The sequence below is a fragment of the Laetiporus sulphureus genome, assembly GCF_001632365.1.
Source record: "Laetiporus sulphureus 93-53 unplaced genomic scaffold LAESUscaffold_1, whole genome shotgun sequence".
Lineage (NCBI taxonomy): Eukaryota > Fungi > Basidiomycota > Agaricomycetes > Polyporales > Laetiporaceae > Laetiporus > Laetiporus sulphureus.
Window position 1 is genome coordinate 799,143 of NW_024468510.1, and position 13,817 is coordinate 812,959.

General features: G+C 55.4%; 6 protein-coding genes across 6 annotated transcripts; 4 read left to right on the top strand and 2 right to left on the bottom strand.

Moving 5' to 3' along the window:
- Nucleotides 1-472: 472 nt before the first annotated feature.
- LAESUDRAFT_689564 (uncharacterized protein) lies at nucleotides 473-1,201 on the top strand (the record flags this gene model as incomplete). Its single annotated transcript, XM_040906026.1, has 1 exon — nucleotides 473-1,201. One exon carries the CDS (start codon nucleotides 473-475, stop codon nucleotides 1,067-1,069), a length of 597 nt encoding a protein of 198 aa, XP_040770272.1. The 3' UTR covers nucleotides 1,070-1,201.
- A 633-nt stretch (nucleotides 1,202-1,834) lies between these two features.
- Nucleotides 1,835-3,478, top strand: LAESUDRAFT_639978 (uncharacterized protein; the record flags this gene model as incomplete). Its single annotated transcript, XM_040903569.1, has 3 exons — nucleotides 1,835-2,417; nucleotides 2,483-3,022; nucleotides 3,078-3,478. The coding sequence occupies 3 exons, from the start codon at nucleotides 1,835-1,837 to the stop codon at nucleotides 3,476-3,478; spliced, it is 1,524 nt and encodes a 507-aa protein (XP_040770273.1).
- A 353-nt stretch (nucleotides 3,479-3,831) lies between these two features.
- Nucleotides 3,832-6,222, bottom strand: LAESUDRAFT_733372 (phenylalanyl-tRNA synthetase; the record flags this gene model as incomplete). Its single annotated transcript, XM_040910421.1, has 10 exons — nucleotides 3,832-4,088; nucleotides 4,147-4,528; nucleotides 4,587-4,992; nucleotides 5,049-5,290; nucleotides 5,347-5,613; nucleotides 5,666-5,801; nucleotides 5,858-5,886; nucleotides 5,945-5,998; nucleotides 6,053-6,108; nucleotides 6,165-6,222. The coding sequence occupies 10 exons, from the start codon at nucleotides 6,220-6,222 to the stop codon at nucleotides 3,832-3,834; spliced, it is 1,887 nt and encodes a 628-aa protein (XP_040770274.1).
- Nucleotides 6,223-7,416: 1,194 nt separating this feature from the next.
- LAESUDRAFT_639929 (DUF1212-domain-containing protein) lies at nucleotides 7,417-9,359 on the top strand (the record flags this gene model as incomplete). Its single annotated transcript, XM_040903568.1, has 6 exons — nucleotides 7,417-7,669; nucleotides 7,727-8,231; nucleotides 8,284-8,408; nucleotides 8,458-8,543; nucleotides 8,593-9,144; nucleotides 9,195-9,359. The coding sequence occupies 6 exons, from the start codon at nucleotides 7,417-7,419 to the stop codon at nucleotides 9,357-9,359; spliced, it is 1,686 nt and encodes a 561-aa protein (XP_040770275.1).
- Nucleotides 9,080-11,671, bottom strand: LAESUDRAFT_689570 (phenylalanine-tRNA ligase). The gene is made up of 10 exons (XM_040906027.1): nucleotides 11,409-11,671; nucleotides 11,110-11,352; nucleotides 10,930-11,048; nucleotides 10,782-10,874; nucleotides 10,602-10,730; nucleotides 10,041-10,549; nucleotides 9,895-9,971; nucleotides 9,674-9,834; nucleotides 9,195-9,614; nucleotides 9,080-9,144 (listed from the first exon to the last, which is right to left on the bottom strand). The coding sequence occupies exons 1-9, from the start codon at nucleotides 11,568-11,570 to the stop codon at nucleotides 9,530-9,532; spliced, it is 1,578 nt and encodes a 525-aa protein (XP_040770276.1). The 5' UTR covers nucleotides 11,571-11,671; the 3' UTR covers nucleotides 9,080-9,144; nucleotides 9,195-9,529.
- A 56-nt stretch (nucleotides 11,672-11,727) lies between these two features.
- LAESUDRAFT_746253 (peroxisomal biogenesis factor 2) lies at nucleotides 11,728-13,336 on the top strand (the record flags this gene model as incomplete). Its single annotated transcript, XM_040911411.1, has 5 exons — nucleotides 11,728-11,969; nucleotides 12,026-12,179; nucleotides 12,226-12,445; nucleotides 12,500-12,617; nucleotides 12,668-13,336. Exons 1-5 carry the CDS (start codon nucleotides 11,754-11,756, stop codon nucleotides 13,331-13,333), a joined length of 1,374 nt encoding a protein of 457 aa, XP_040770277.1. The 5' UTR covers nucleotides 11,728-11,753.
- Between the last annotated feature and the right edge of the window lie 481 nt (nucleotides 13,337-13,817).

Here is a 13,817-nt window from a genome sequence, read left to right on the forward strand (position 1 = left end):
ACGAGGCGGTGGAAGACGCGAGCGTCGGGGTCGGCGAGGGCGGGAGGGAGGGCGCACGCGAGGAGCAGCCAAGGGAGGATCATCGTAGCGCGAGCGTGAGTCGTGCACAGCGAATCAGGAAAGGGCCCGGCCGGGGGACGCCGGGTGCGTGTGATTGGGCGGAGGAAGTGGCCCCGATCGGGGGATGCACATGACGCTGGGTGCCCATCCGCCGGGTCGTCGATCGCGCACGCCCTGATTGGACGCACGTCGCTCCTGCTTCTCATTGGCCAGCTGCCTATAGCGAACGAGGCCTGGAACGCTATTGGCCTGGGCGAGATGTCCTCGTCTTGCACTACGCGGTCGAGACTCGACGCTCGCCACAGAAAAGTATAAATGTCCTTCCGCAACCAACCAGCTGCCTTTCCTCCATTCCCCCATCCGCTCTCTCCCCACCAATCCCAGCCTGCTCCCGCAACTCCCTCCCTCCGTCATGAACTACCTCGCTCAGAACGCCCTCCCCACCCCCCCTCATTCTCCCCGCGCCCTCGAGCCCGCACATGGCGCCGTCGTCCTCCTCGACTCCCTCACCGCCTTCTACCAGCAGGAGCGCTACTGGATCCATCACACCCGCGCCGCCCTCGAGGTCGCCATAGCCAAGGGCTCTGACGCGCGCACCATCACCTACGCCGCTGGCTCTCCTGCAGAGTCCTCCGATGGCTCCTCCGTCTCCTCGTCGGAGGGCCCCTCCAGCCCCGCCGCGTCCACGTCGTCCGTCGTCGACGATCCCGCCCCCATGGGCGCTGCCCCCGTAAAGTCCGAGTCGCACGATGTCCCGCTCGCGCCAAAGTCGAAGCGCAGCACGCGCTGGAATCGGCGGAAGAACATGATGAAGCTGAAACTCGAGGGCATCTCGCCTCATGCTCGCCGTCGTCGTCCACACCGTGCCTCGCCCGCCGAGCCGGGCGCACGCCTACTTGAGATGTTCTCGCAGCTCGTCGACGCGCGCATGGAGAGCTGTCAACGCGTTTCGCGGCTCGTGCGCGAGTCACACCGCACTCCTGCGGACCTGTGCTTGGCCCTGCTGTGAGCTCACATGGTCAGTGCGACGAGACTTACTCGCTCAACTATTGCGATGCTTACAGCGAGTTCTTTCCTTCAGATATCTGCTCACAAAGTTCTTGCCCTACGAAATGTCCATTGCACGTTCTGCGTACGCCACTATACCCCTACAGCGGCCTCTGTGGGCAGCATGCGTTCATCGCCACGTCCGTCCGATGGCATCGCACCGTGACTCGGAGCACGACGCCGATTAGGCGAAAAGGGGAGGGGAGGGAAGAAAGAGTCTCGGTGCGTCGAGAACGCGCTCGGTACAGCGAGTCTGGCTCCAGACTGGCCAATGGGCGCGTGGCAGGACAGATATAGCTCGTTCAGATACGATGTCCGCTGGTTTGTAGACGTGCGCAGTGCATCGCATTCCTACTATGTATTGTCGGTAGCATGACTGGTGTTTGTTTCTTTGGTTTTATCTGCAATGGTCATCGAGTTGTACGGCTTTCCAAACTGAGCGAGGCGATGAGATTGGAAGACGCACTGGTTGGCAACGATGAACAGATGCTGATTACGGAGATCTGTCGAACAGGAGTTGCAGCGGGACGGGAGTGAGCCACGAGCCAGCGAGCGACCAGCCAATCATGCATCGCGGCCAATCAGCGCATTCTTCACACGAAAATGATGCAGGGCGGTGATTGGCCACGACGATCTAAGCGCGCGTCCACAACCCATCTATCACTCTGTATCTCTTCGCCAACGCTATCCACCGCCTCTCCCTACATTCGCAGCCTACCACTACTTCATGTCCGCACACTATGCCCCCCTTCCCAGCACCCACACCGACCCCCACGCAGACCATGAGCTAGAGGACGCCTTCGACGATTCGGACGACGAGGACGGCACGCAGCAGCAGCAACAGCAGCCACCACGGCTTACACGCACACGCAACGGCTACCACTCACTCGCGCACGACGAGCCCGACCCTCTCTCGCTATCGGATGACGACGAGCCCACCGCAGGGCCGCCCCCGCCAGACACCCCGCCGACCCGCACGCACGTACCACGCACGTACGACTTTGAGGACACCGACTTTGACTGGGTGCACCCGCCCCCGGGATCGCCGCCGTCCCCATCTGCACAGGCGCATCCGAACGATTATGGGAACAGCAATGGACTCGTGCCTGCCGCGACGGATGCAGACCGCGATGCGCGGCGCGGCGGGTGGTTCAGACGTACGGCCGCCACGGTGCTCCCGAGCCATTATATTCAGCGCTGGGGGCTCGCGGAGGAGCTTCCCAACGGCTACGTCGGCGGCGGGATGTCGAACGATGGAGTGTTCGCGAATGTGGTGGCCAAGCCATCGAGGCCAGTAAGAGTACAGGAGGGTGCGTGATACGAACAAGGTGGCAGGAATGTTTTGGACTGACGGATCGTTCGACTGCGATTGCAGGTGGCGAAACTTACCTCGTACCAGAAGAGACACAAAAAGATGCCCCGCCCTCGTACGCCACTGCGCAGGCCGACGCCGTCCCGCCCTACTGGGAGACGACAGTGCACGCGCCCTCCGCCTCCAGCAGCCCCGGCGAGATCATCGTCGACGGGCTCCCGACCGGCTCGCTCTTCTCCTTCCTCTGGAACATGCTCGTCAGCATCTCGTTCCAGTTTGTCGGCTTCCTGCTCACGTACCTCCTCCACACCACCCACGCCGCGAAGCTCGGCTCGCGCGCGGGGCTCGGTATCACGCTCATCCAGTACGGCTTCGCGATGCGCCGCGAGACGACGGAGGGCAGCGGATACCAGGGCTCGACGACGGGCGACCCGTGGGACCGGCCGCACTTTTCGAATGCGAAGGAGGCGGAAGACTTCTATCACGGGATGAATTCGACGATGATGAGTGGGTCAGGGTCAGATGTGGTACCTGACGTGGACAACCCGTTCGTCGTCGGCGACACTGCCTCTGAATGGATATCCTTCCTGCTCATGACGATCGGTGCGTCGTGCTAGTAATCCATCTCCGTACATTCTTTAACCTCTGCTCTCGGCAGGCTGGTTCATACTCCTCACGTCCCTTCTCGGCTTCTGGCGCGTCAAGCGATGGGAGCGCGGGATCCTCAACTCGCAGCACGACGCGCCGCGGCCTACCGGGCCCGCCAACGGCGCGCTGATCCACACCTTCGAGCGCGTTTTTGGCCTGCACGGCCTCGCGGACGGCTCGCTGCTGCGTACGGGTTTCGGGCTCGGCCCGCGTACACGCGCGCCCGACGACGAGGATCCGCTTGTTCATGCCCTCGAGCCCGTAGAAGAGGAGGAGGAGCCGACGTCTCCGCGCGGCGAGTACATCATCCCCATCGATCCGGACGACCCCGAGCGCAATGCGCGCATGGCACAGGCGATGGCGGTGCAGGCACGGCTGCACCATGATCTGCGTGCGGCGGGGCTCTTATGAGCTTGCGAGGTGTAAGGGGAGGAGAACGCCTATGTGTATCACGTTGCGTTTGCTGTGCTGAATGTGAATAATGGAGTGATGTTCATAGTTGTGCTGCCGATCTTGTGGACACTGGCTTGTATTTTAATTTCAACATTGGTCCTGCCGCTCGTCGCCGACCGTCCGTCGTCAAGTGCTTCCTATGCACCTTCCGCTCGTTGATGTACGATAGCTCAGTACTGTGTCATACTAATTTTTTTTCACTGAGGTTGAAAAACCAGACGCAGCCGCCGTTACATTTTGAATTGGATATCTCACAGCACTAGTAGGACGTCTCTAGCTATTGCACAGCGCATCTACTTTCATCATCAACATCAGTCCGCGTTGGTCCATACGGTCTGCATCTCCTTCTTGAACGGCTCGAGCGTGAACTCGACCGCAGAGCACGGGTACGGAATCTCAAACTTCTCCAGCACGGTGGGGTGCAGGATGCCGAGCACGCCGATCTCCTGATCTCCCGGCATGCCGATGGCAGCCTTGAGCTCGCGCATCACGTTGTTCAGCGTGCTCTTGCCATTCGGCGGCGCGCGGTAGTAGATCGTCGCCGCACGTCCGGGAAAGAAGGTCGGGTCTGCACAGATGAACTGAATTTTACTGTACAACAAACGCCAGAACGGTCTGCAACTCACCATGTCGCTCCTGGATGTAGTACCCCGTCACTGCCTTGCTGTCCGTACTCGAGATGCGGGGCACCTCGAGCATCTGCATGATGCGGTCGAGCAGGCCGTGGATGACCTCGAACCCTGCCGTGCGATTGCACCACACCGCGGCGGCGTGGCGCACGTTGCGCGTCTGGCGCTCGCGCGTGGGGTCCTTGAACACGACGTCGGAGGTCTCGAACACCTTGATCGGGAGCGGGTGCGAGCGGTTCTCGCGGATCGTCTTGAGCAGGCCCTGCAGCAGCGACGTGCGCACGACCTGGAATTCGAGCGTCTTTGGGTTCGCGATGCGCACGGCCTGCGTGCCTTCGTCCTTGCGGTTCATCCAATCAAAGTTCTCTTCGTGCGCGCACTGCGGGATGTCAGTCGGGGCGTGTTGAGAGGCGAGAATGAAGGAGGTGAAGGCTGACCAGAATGAGGGGAAGCACTTCCACCCACCCCGCCAACGCCCACTCTATCCGGACGATGTCGCTTAGCTTGCTGATCGCAAGCGGCTGAGCGACGGTGCTCGTCGACGGGAAGGTATCGGGCAGGTTGTTGAAACCGTATGCAATCGCAGCGTCCTCCATGAGATCGCACTCGTGCAAGATGTCCGGTCGTGTCGGCGGGATCTGGACGAGCACCTCGTCGGGGTTTTCGGAGGAGAGCGATGCTGAGAGCGTCATACGCTCGAGCAGGTTTGCGACCTCCGTTGCGTTGAGATTGAGGCCCGTGCAAGAATTGACATAGGATGCATGTGCTATTGAGGGCCGGTAATAGAGATCTGGCGTGATGTGGGTGGCCCCATCTGAGTAGATGACTTTGCAAGGCTCGATGCTGTGGTGAACATATATTTATTACATTTGAGCGCAGACATGACGATTGTCACGTACGTGAAGGGCTCCTCGCAGTATTCCGAGAACATGGTCGTGACGATATTGGCCACAATGTTCAATTTTGTCTCGTCCGTCCCAGTGATATCAATGAACACATTCCGCGTGTTAAGTGTGATCTTGCTGTGTTCCGAATTAATGATTGGCGGCATGGAGAGCACGGTATCGTTAGTATCGTAGATGATTGGGTATACCGGCGAATCGCGAATGATTGGCAAGTAGCGCGCAAGGTGCTTCTCAGACTGGAATCGTGGAGTTAACGACGCACGCATCTTATAAAGGTGCAATCGACACGGACTTCATAAACAGTCATAAGCTCCTCCGCAGTGTAAGCTTGGTCCTTGTTCAAGGGAACAAACTTGATGTCCTTCGGCGGTCGAGCCTCATACCTGAAGGGGGCCGTGAGGGTGTCCAGATCGTGCGTACCGATCGCGACGAATTGGCGCCGCCTGCAGATGTTTTGGTGCAGCTTGTCCTGCAGATCGATGAAGGAGTCGTATGAGAGCTGAGTGAACTTCACATTGCGCAACACTGCGCACGCGAAGAACGGCCGGATCTGTTTCGTCTGTACGGATTTTCGTGTCAACACTGGTCATCCCGAGAGAATGGCCACACACCTCAGGAGCAACAGTGACGGTGATCAGATCTGACTTTCCACCTTTGGGGTATACAATCTTGTACTGTGGTGGCTTGTCCAGGCCCAGAAATACTCGGAGCGCACGAGTGATGCCTTCAATGCACAAGAGGTCGTACCTGAAGGCATTCATCGGTATTCCAGAAATAGATCAGACATCTAGCAAGCAGCCAACCTGTTCGCAGGAATTTCAATCTTGAGTTGCTGTCAAATGCAAAAAGATCATGTTTCCCGTTGACTGGTGAAGGATCGACAGACTTACTGGACGCTCAGCAGGTAGACCCTTCTTCCGCGCAGCCTCTACCTCCTCCGTGGTCTACCATTCGCAGCGTTCACGAGTTGCACAGACACTGAGTCTCATGTCACTCACATCCTCATCAAGCTCAAGTCCAAAGTCAAACAGCAGCTGGTCAAAGTCGTCTGCAGCTATGTACCGGAGTCAGGTGGTGGTAAGACGCCAAGATGGAGTAATGTGTATTCACAGTATTCGCGTCCTAGTCGCCTCCTGAGCTCCTCTTTGTCAACAGCGACGGTCGGCATGCTTTTCGTCCGGACCGCGTAGATAACGTAGAAGGTGAATACAGGCAAAGGTCGCACAAGAGAAATCGGTGAATGTGCAGAGCACGCTGCAATCGACCTGAGATCTCATCGGTGCGCGATCGAGTCACGGATCGGACCCCCGGACAGTCCATGATAGTACTCATTTCTGGTTGTACATACCAACGTTGGACATGATGTGGGACTTTGCCTCACCATTATCGTGGAGACTAGGTGCTGTTCATCTCATGGTGTGCTGGCCACGCGGTCTAATGCTAACCCTGCCTCGCTTCCAGGGATGCAATACGCAGACGACTGGGGATGTGTATGCTCTTCAGTGTGTTATATGTTGCTGTGGTATTTTTACAAGATGCATCCAAAGTCACCCTGACATGTGCAAGCGAGAGCGGTGGAACTCATCCAGCCAGTCCCGATTCCAAGTTGTTGGTGATGCTGGTCAAAGCCTGAATCCAGCTGTGACTAACAGTTTGGTAGCGAGGCGGCTGACATATGGGTCGTATACGCACGACTTGCAGACCTCGTCTCTCCTTGTGCGCAAGTTTGATCACAATTCAAGACTGGACGCTGATTCTGCACTGCCCACGATCTGGGGAGCACAGTCTGCATTCTCTTTGACCGGTAACGATGCCGTTTACCTCTTTTCCGTCTCGTCGCACGAATGCTCGCAGGTCCTCCGACTGGCATGAGAACACGTACGGCTCTCCATCCACGGACACGTACGATCTCCCTTGTGTACCACGGACACCTCCATTGGCACGGCTCTCAAATAATGTAGGATCTTCCACCATGCGGCCCATCGCGAATGCCGAGCAATCGCGGCAAGGTACTCCTCAAAGCATTCCTCAACAGTACCATCCCTATGCACAGAACGGAGAGTCAGGCGCTAGTTACAACCGTAACTCTGATGCGAGCACCTCGACGCTCTTAGAGGACGACGACGATGAATATGACGACGATGACGCCGCGTCCATTTATTCAACTGCATCTTACCGCAGTCCGCTTGGAGATCGCTCTTTTCAGGGCAGCGCCATAAGCCTGGAGGATAGTTCAAGTGAAGGTCAGCGTCCGCAAAGCGGTCATCGGACTGACGAAGGGGAGATGAGCAGTCGGTCGTACCTTGACCATATGATTGACTCAGCGCTCGATGGATACAAAGAGGACCTGGTTGACTTGCCCATGAGTAGGCAAAGCTCATTCAGTGGCTCAATCTCGGGCCATCTTCGACGGCCGTCATTCGAGCGCAGGGATTCGGCAGCTTCAAATGCCAGTGATTACGAGGGTTTGGATCCCGATGACCCGATCATCACTGGCATGGCGAGGAACGTTCTTGACGACACCGGGGAGCTAGAAAAGGCCTACCTTCGTAGTATGAGCTACAAACAGCGAAGAAAATATCTCTCTCGAGTAAAGATCGAATTCAACGTTACCTGTGAGTTGCACCGCGATTGCTCACAATGTCGCACAGAGCTAATATTCTGCATCGCAGCGATGATCAATAGGCAGGAATTTCTCATCCGCTTGGCAGAAACGCTCATGACGTTCGGCGCACCTTCTCACCGTATTGAAAGCCAGCTCCTTTCAGCTGCAAGGATACTCGAGGTCGACGCCGAATTCGTCCACATCCCCGGTGTCATCATGTGCTCCTTCGGGAACCAGTTCACGAAGACTTCCGAGCTGCACTTCGTCAGATGTGCAGGCCGACTCGCGCTTGGCAGCCTGCATAAAGTTCATCAAATATACAGAATGGTCGTGCACGACGAGATCAGCGCGGCGGAGGCGACGGCGAAGCTCGATGCCTTGCTTGTGGCGAAGCCCGAGTATCATGCCTTTGTGCGGGTGATATTTGCGTTTCTCTTATCCGCTTTGATCTGCCCGCTTGCCTTTGGTGGCTCCTTGGTGGATATGTGGATCGCTGGCATGTGCGCAGTATTCCTCTCCACAATGCAGATTCGTGTCGCATCCAAATCTGTGATGTATGCGAACGTTTACGAGTACGTACCCCGACGAGTTGATTGGTCCCCGCGTTGTCTAACTAGGTTGTAGAATCAGCGTCAGCATAGGCGTGGCATTCCTCGCTCGCGGACTGAGCAGTATCAGGTCTCAAATATTCTGTTATACTGCAATCTCGTCTGCGGGCATCGTGGGCATTCTTCCGGGGTACTTAATTCGTGAGTCACGTTTGGTGTCGATTCTTGTATGTGCTCACCGAAGCGATAGTGAGCAGCTCTCTTGAGCTTGCCTCAAAGAACATCGTGTGCGGCAGCGTGAAGATGGTGTACGCGTTGATATACACGCTATTTCTGGTCAGTCGCATATTCTCCGAGCGTGTCCCTTTCTGATTCTTGTCTCAAGGGTTTTGGCCTTCAAATAGGCTCCGATTTGTTTCTCTTGTTCGACCGCAAGGCTCGAACCGAGCTGGCCACGCTGGCCGCCCGCATGACGTCCTCGGTCGCACTCTCTGGCTTGTTTGTAACCGACAACAGCACGTCGATTGCACCGGGTCTGAACTATGGGAAGCCGTTGAACGGGACCTTCACGTTCTCAAACTCGTCCGCGGCCATTAGCGAATACATCGTAGATGGCTGCTACCGGCCTCCGTCGTTCGCATGGTACCTCCAGCCATTCCCGTACTGGACACAGTTCTTGATCGTGCCCTTGTTTTCCTTGCTGTCATCCATGGCGAACCTGCAGCCGCTGTGGTCTTGGCAGATGCTCGTGATGGTGGTGATCTCCTGCGCATCTTATGCCACAAACAAGCTGGCGGATCACTTCATCTTTGATCGTTCCGACGTCGTGTCCGCCATCGGCGCATTCGTGGTGGGCATACTCGGTAATATCTACTCTCGGAGATTCGGCGGGACTGCTTTCACGGCCATGGTCACGGGTGTGCTCTTCCTTGTGCCAGTACGTCTTTGAAGTAGAAAGGATTTCAGACCCCGCTAACGTCTATTCAGTCTGGCCTGTCACAAGCAGGAGGTATCACTGCGCAAGGCAGTGGCATAGATATTGGAAGTGCGATGATCGCGGTCACTATCGGTATTACCGTCGGGTTGTTCACGAGCCAAGCATTGGTTTACATGTTTGGATCGCGGAAGAACGCAGCAATCTTTTCATTCTAAAGCAGTCTCAATGATAGATTTTCCACGAGTTGTACCATGTAACTTTAGCACGCTTGAATGGCAAACAAGATGATCATAACGTCATGATAGATGGTATCTTGCTACATGTGAAGGGCTTCTCGCAGACGTCGTTCATCAACTTCCACGATTATTGTTGCGGACAACCTTTTTCAGAACCTCACAGCAGGAGACTTCTCTACGCCCTCTATCGAGACCTTGTGACCGACGAGCGTTCGGATGTTGTTGATACCATAACTACACACAAAGGAAGTTGAGCCGGATCGCATGATTATGGTGAACAAGTCGATGCTCACCGAATCATTGTAGGTCTCTCCAGCCCAATGCCCCAACCATGAACATGTACGTCCTTCGGGAAGCCCATGGGCTCCAGCATCTCAGGCCGGAACATCCCGCTGTTGCCAACTTCAACCCACTTGCGCAGTTGCGGATGGAAAGCGAATATCTCGAGGGATGGCTACGGGCGGAATATAAATTGATAATGCGCGCGAGTTCCTCTAGGATAGATAGATCTTACCTCAGTGTATGGATTGTATGCAGGCTTGAACCTGAGGTTCTCGATACCCATTTTCTTGAAGAACACTCTCATGAAACCTGAGGGGGGTACAGAAATGACAGTCAGCGACTTTTTGCTCAAGAGCGATGCAATGTATGCGCACGTACCAATGAGATCCGCGAGAGTCAATCCTCGATCAGCAACGACACCCTCGACCTGGTGGAACTCTGCCAGATGCGTCGCGTCCATCGTCTCATTCCGGAAGACGCGATCGATACTGAACAGCTTGGCTGGCCTAAACCCGTCATCACCAGATTTCAGCGGGGTAGGATGCGCTGCCTCTCCTGCCAAGTCCTCGTCCCTTTCTCCTCGGCATTTCGCGGCCAGCTTCCAGAGCATTGCAGCGGACGAGGCGGTGGTATGAGTGCGTAGAAGCAGCTTACGCGACTCAGCGTCGGACCAGGGAGCACGATACCCTGTGGATCCGTACCCACCGTGTTCATGTACCTTGCAGACGCGTGAGTAGTAGGCTTCCGGTGGTGGGAGGGATGTTGATGGGTCCGATAAGTAGAAGGTGTCCTGCACTTCGCGAGCAGGATGTTGTTGAGGTACGAAGAGGGCATCGAAACACCAGAAACCAGACTCGACAAAGGACGATGTTGGCATCTCTGCGAAACTGAAGGGAAAATGTGAGGTTGGATCAGCACGGCGGGGCTGCAAGTGCTTACCCCATCTCCAGAAAGATGTTTCGGATCTCGTCGCGAACTTTGAGAAGAGGATGCAGCGCACCACCATTTGTGGGGAGACCTTCTGCGTCGAAGTTATACTTCTTGTATGTAGATGTTTTCCATGAACCACTGCAGCAGATTGTCAATTACGATCTCTTTGTGAAACTTTGAGAAACATACGTCGCGAGCATGTCAATGGTTAAATCAGTCTCGGGCTTGACGATGGAGGTGCTAAAGGCGGGCCCTTTGCGGACAGTGAACCATTGGCCTTTTCTAGAGGATTAAAGTTATTTTGTCGTCCGGATGCACGATCTTCTATGTGGATCACCTTTGCATGATGAGCTTGCGCTTTCTCAGTTCCGCCAGCTCTTTCTCTCCCACCTTCAACGTGCCGGACGAATCAACTTCACGCATTTCCAGCTGCGTGACATCGACGATTTCTGACGCCTGGACGAGATTATCTCAACTCTTCCGAGTAATGTGCTGCAGAACATGATGTTGCACATACGATCTTGACCAGACCACCCCCTTCCTTGCCGACCCACTTGTTTTTGAACGCACGGCCCTGCCCGATCTTCGCAATGTCCGCCCCTACTCTTTCCTCCAATTGCTTCGGAGTCATCGGCGCGCCCTCGCCTTTGAAGGGCACCGCTGCCCAAACGCGAGCCTCATGGGATCCTTGCAGCGCAATTTGTGAACCCTCCGGAGTGAGCACATGAGATACAGTCTCTTGTGTAGTATAGGTAATCATCTGGGCTTGCCATCGGTTCCGCTTCTATGTCAGCAGCAAGAACGGACTGTACGCACTTCGCGACTCGCGAGCGAGTTGAGAGCACCCAAAATGATGATCTGGGAGTCATGGTTGGCAGCCGGTTGTGTATGTCCTGGGAGGACCAGAGTCCTGGTATCCTGGATGGTACCAAATTTATCTAGTGTGTCCAGGATCAGCTGCTGGATCGCTTCAGCCATGGCGTTATGATCTTGGTATACGTTCGCAGTCAGAAAGCGCAGAATGTAGAGGCAGCAAAATATTCAGCAGATCTCACAGAGCGCAGATGGAAAGAGATGGCAGACTCAAGAGCATGAAGTACTTTGACGCGCAGACATAACTTGATCGCGCCGCCCACGCGTTCACGATGATCGCGACGCCCCATGTCATCGTCTCTGACCTCCACCATCCCTCCTTCATGGCAGCACGCATGGGAGGCTGCCCAGCCGCGACTGGTGCAAATCAAAGATTCTCTGGTGTCTTCGACTTCTCCTGCTCCTCGTATAACACGCGTCGGTCAACTTGACGCGGAGCTGTTGGATCAAGAACTCGTCCAGCTCCTCACAGAACCTCTTGTAAAGGCTTTAAGCCTTGTCAATGTTCGCTCAGTCCCCTCCTCTCATGTGCTCTGCCCTGAAGTGTAGTCCTGCTGCAGTCCGCCTGGAAGGCTCGCTTTGAGCCGGAAGTGGCCTTGTTCATCCAGCTGACACTGTACAAGCTATCGGTATGGAATACCGGTGCCAGCTACGGCGCAGGATTGCAAGGTTTGAGATATGCGACTCAAGGAGGCAGTGGCAGGAATGAAACGGGTAAGAGAATGCTTGTTATGGAGAAATATGTCTGATATGCGTGCAGGGGCCGGGCTCTCCTACCATACACTCATTCTTCATGGCGCTCTGACCACGCTTGTCCCCTACTGTCACACGCGGCTCCGGAACCATGCACTGTCTCAGGCATGGCCGGATGCTCCATCCTCGGATCGGCGACGGAAAGCTTGGGAACTCCTCACCCGTGTCGAGTCTACACACGGCCTATTCGGACTGTTAAATTTCATCGCATTCCTATGGAATGGACGGTGAGCATATATCCAACTGCATTCTCACGTTTCAGGCAACGCTGACGTCTGTAGGTTCCGCACATTAGCTGACAGGCTGTTCGGCTTGCGGCTGGTGCCGACGCAGAGACTTACCAGACGGGATGTCTCATACGAGTATATGAATCGTCAGATGGTTTGGCATGCCTTCACGGTGAGTATAGGATAAAATGGCTCGTTGATCTTTCTTTTAACTCTTTATAGGAATTTTTGCTCTTCCTCCTCCCTTTGATAAATACCCGAGCTTTGCGACGCTGGATTTCCATATCAATGTCTCGGCTGACACCATCTAGTCTACTTCCGGGGCCGGTTCGCTCGTTTGTCGGCCTGAAAGCACAGGATGACGCGCAAACGGTGCAACACACGCGGCGAGGACCATATTGGTCATTACCTGAGGATCAATGCGCCATCTGTGTTGAAAATGCATCCACGAATTTCAATCTGAACGATCCTGCCAATGCGTTCAGCTCGGTGGACAGCCTTTCTCCTTACAGCAACGCCAACACACCGCAGCCTGGAACTGATGCGACGGGACACAGTGACGAACCGCCCGCATACCCGATTCATAATTCGTACATCACATCGTGCGAGCACGTCTACTGCTACTATTGCATTTCAGAGCGGATGGTGCGCACAGCAGAAGATCGTTCCGGCTCAGGGCCAGGTGGAACACGGTGGGAATGTTTGCGCTGTACCGAGGGCGTAATAGGTGCCGACAGGCTTGAGGCAGAGGCGGAAGGATCGGAATACGAGAGTGGCGAGGAGGATGATGAGGACGATCTGGACTTTGACTACGGGAGCGAGGATATGGAGTTCACTGATATGAGCGGCAGTATGGGAAGTTACAGCGAGTCTGGAATGTCAGAATAGTAGTTTTTATGGAATTTGTTTCTGTTTATATGGAATCCGTAACACTTGGAGGTGTTTCTGGCTGTCGATCAGCTCAAGGACCAGGTTTTCACGGGCAGAGTGCTGTTCTGTTCACCATCGCGGTAAACCCAGATTGATTACGGGGATATTGCTGAATTCGTTATGTAAACCCACGATGAACCAATAAGAGTTGTTGATGTTCTTGTTCTTGAAGGATAGCGATCTCGTAGTGATGCGACTTTGGCAGCATCTTATTCACCTCCCAGTGGCCGGACCCTGTCAAGGGTTCCACTGGCAGAACACTCACGAGTTTTGACAGGTGAGCATGGCGCGAACCCGAGACTTTTTTTTTTTTCCTGTGGCACATGGAGAATGTGCTGCTTGGTTAAAGCGTCCGCAAGACGCGGTCACATGCTATGCACGTGGGCGCGTCTTCCGCCTCTCCGCCTAGCACGCGCCTCTCCGCTCAGCACGACGCGTCGTG

Coding starts and splice junctions, on each gene's coding strand:
- LAESUDRAFT_689570 (XM_040906027.1), bottom strand. CDS start 11,570: ATGGCTGAAGCGATCCAGCAGCTGATCCTGGACACACTAGATAAATTT. Junction 11,353..11,408: donor ACTCGCTCGCGAGTCGCGAA/GTGCGTACAGTC, acceptor TGGCAAGCCCAG/ATGATTACCTATACTACACA. Junction 9,835..9,894: donor CATACAATCCATACACTGAG/GTAAGATCTATC, acceptor TTCCGCCCGTAG/CCATCCCTCGAGATATTCGC.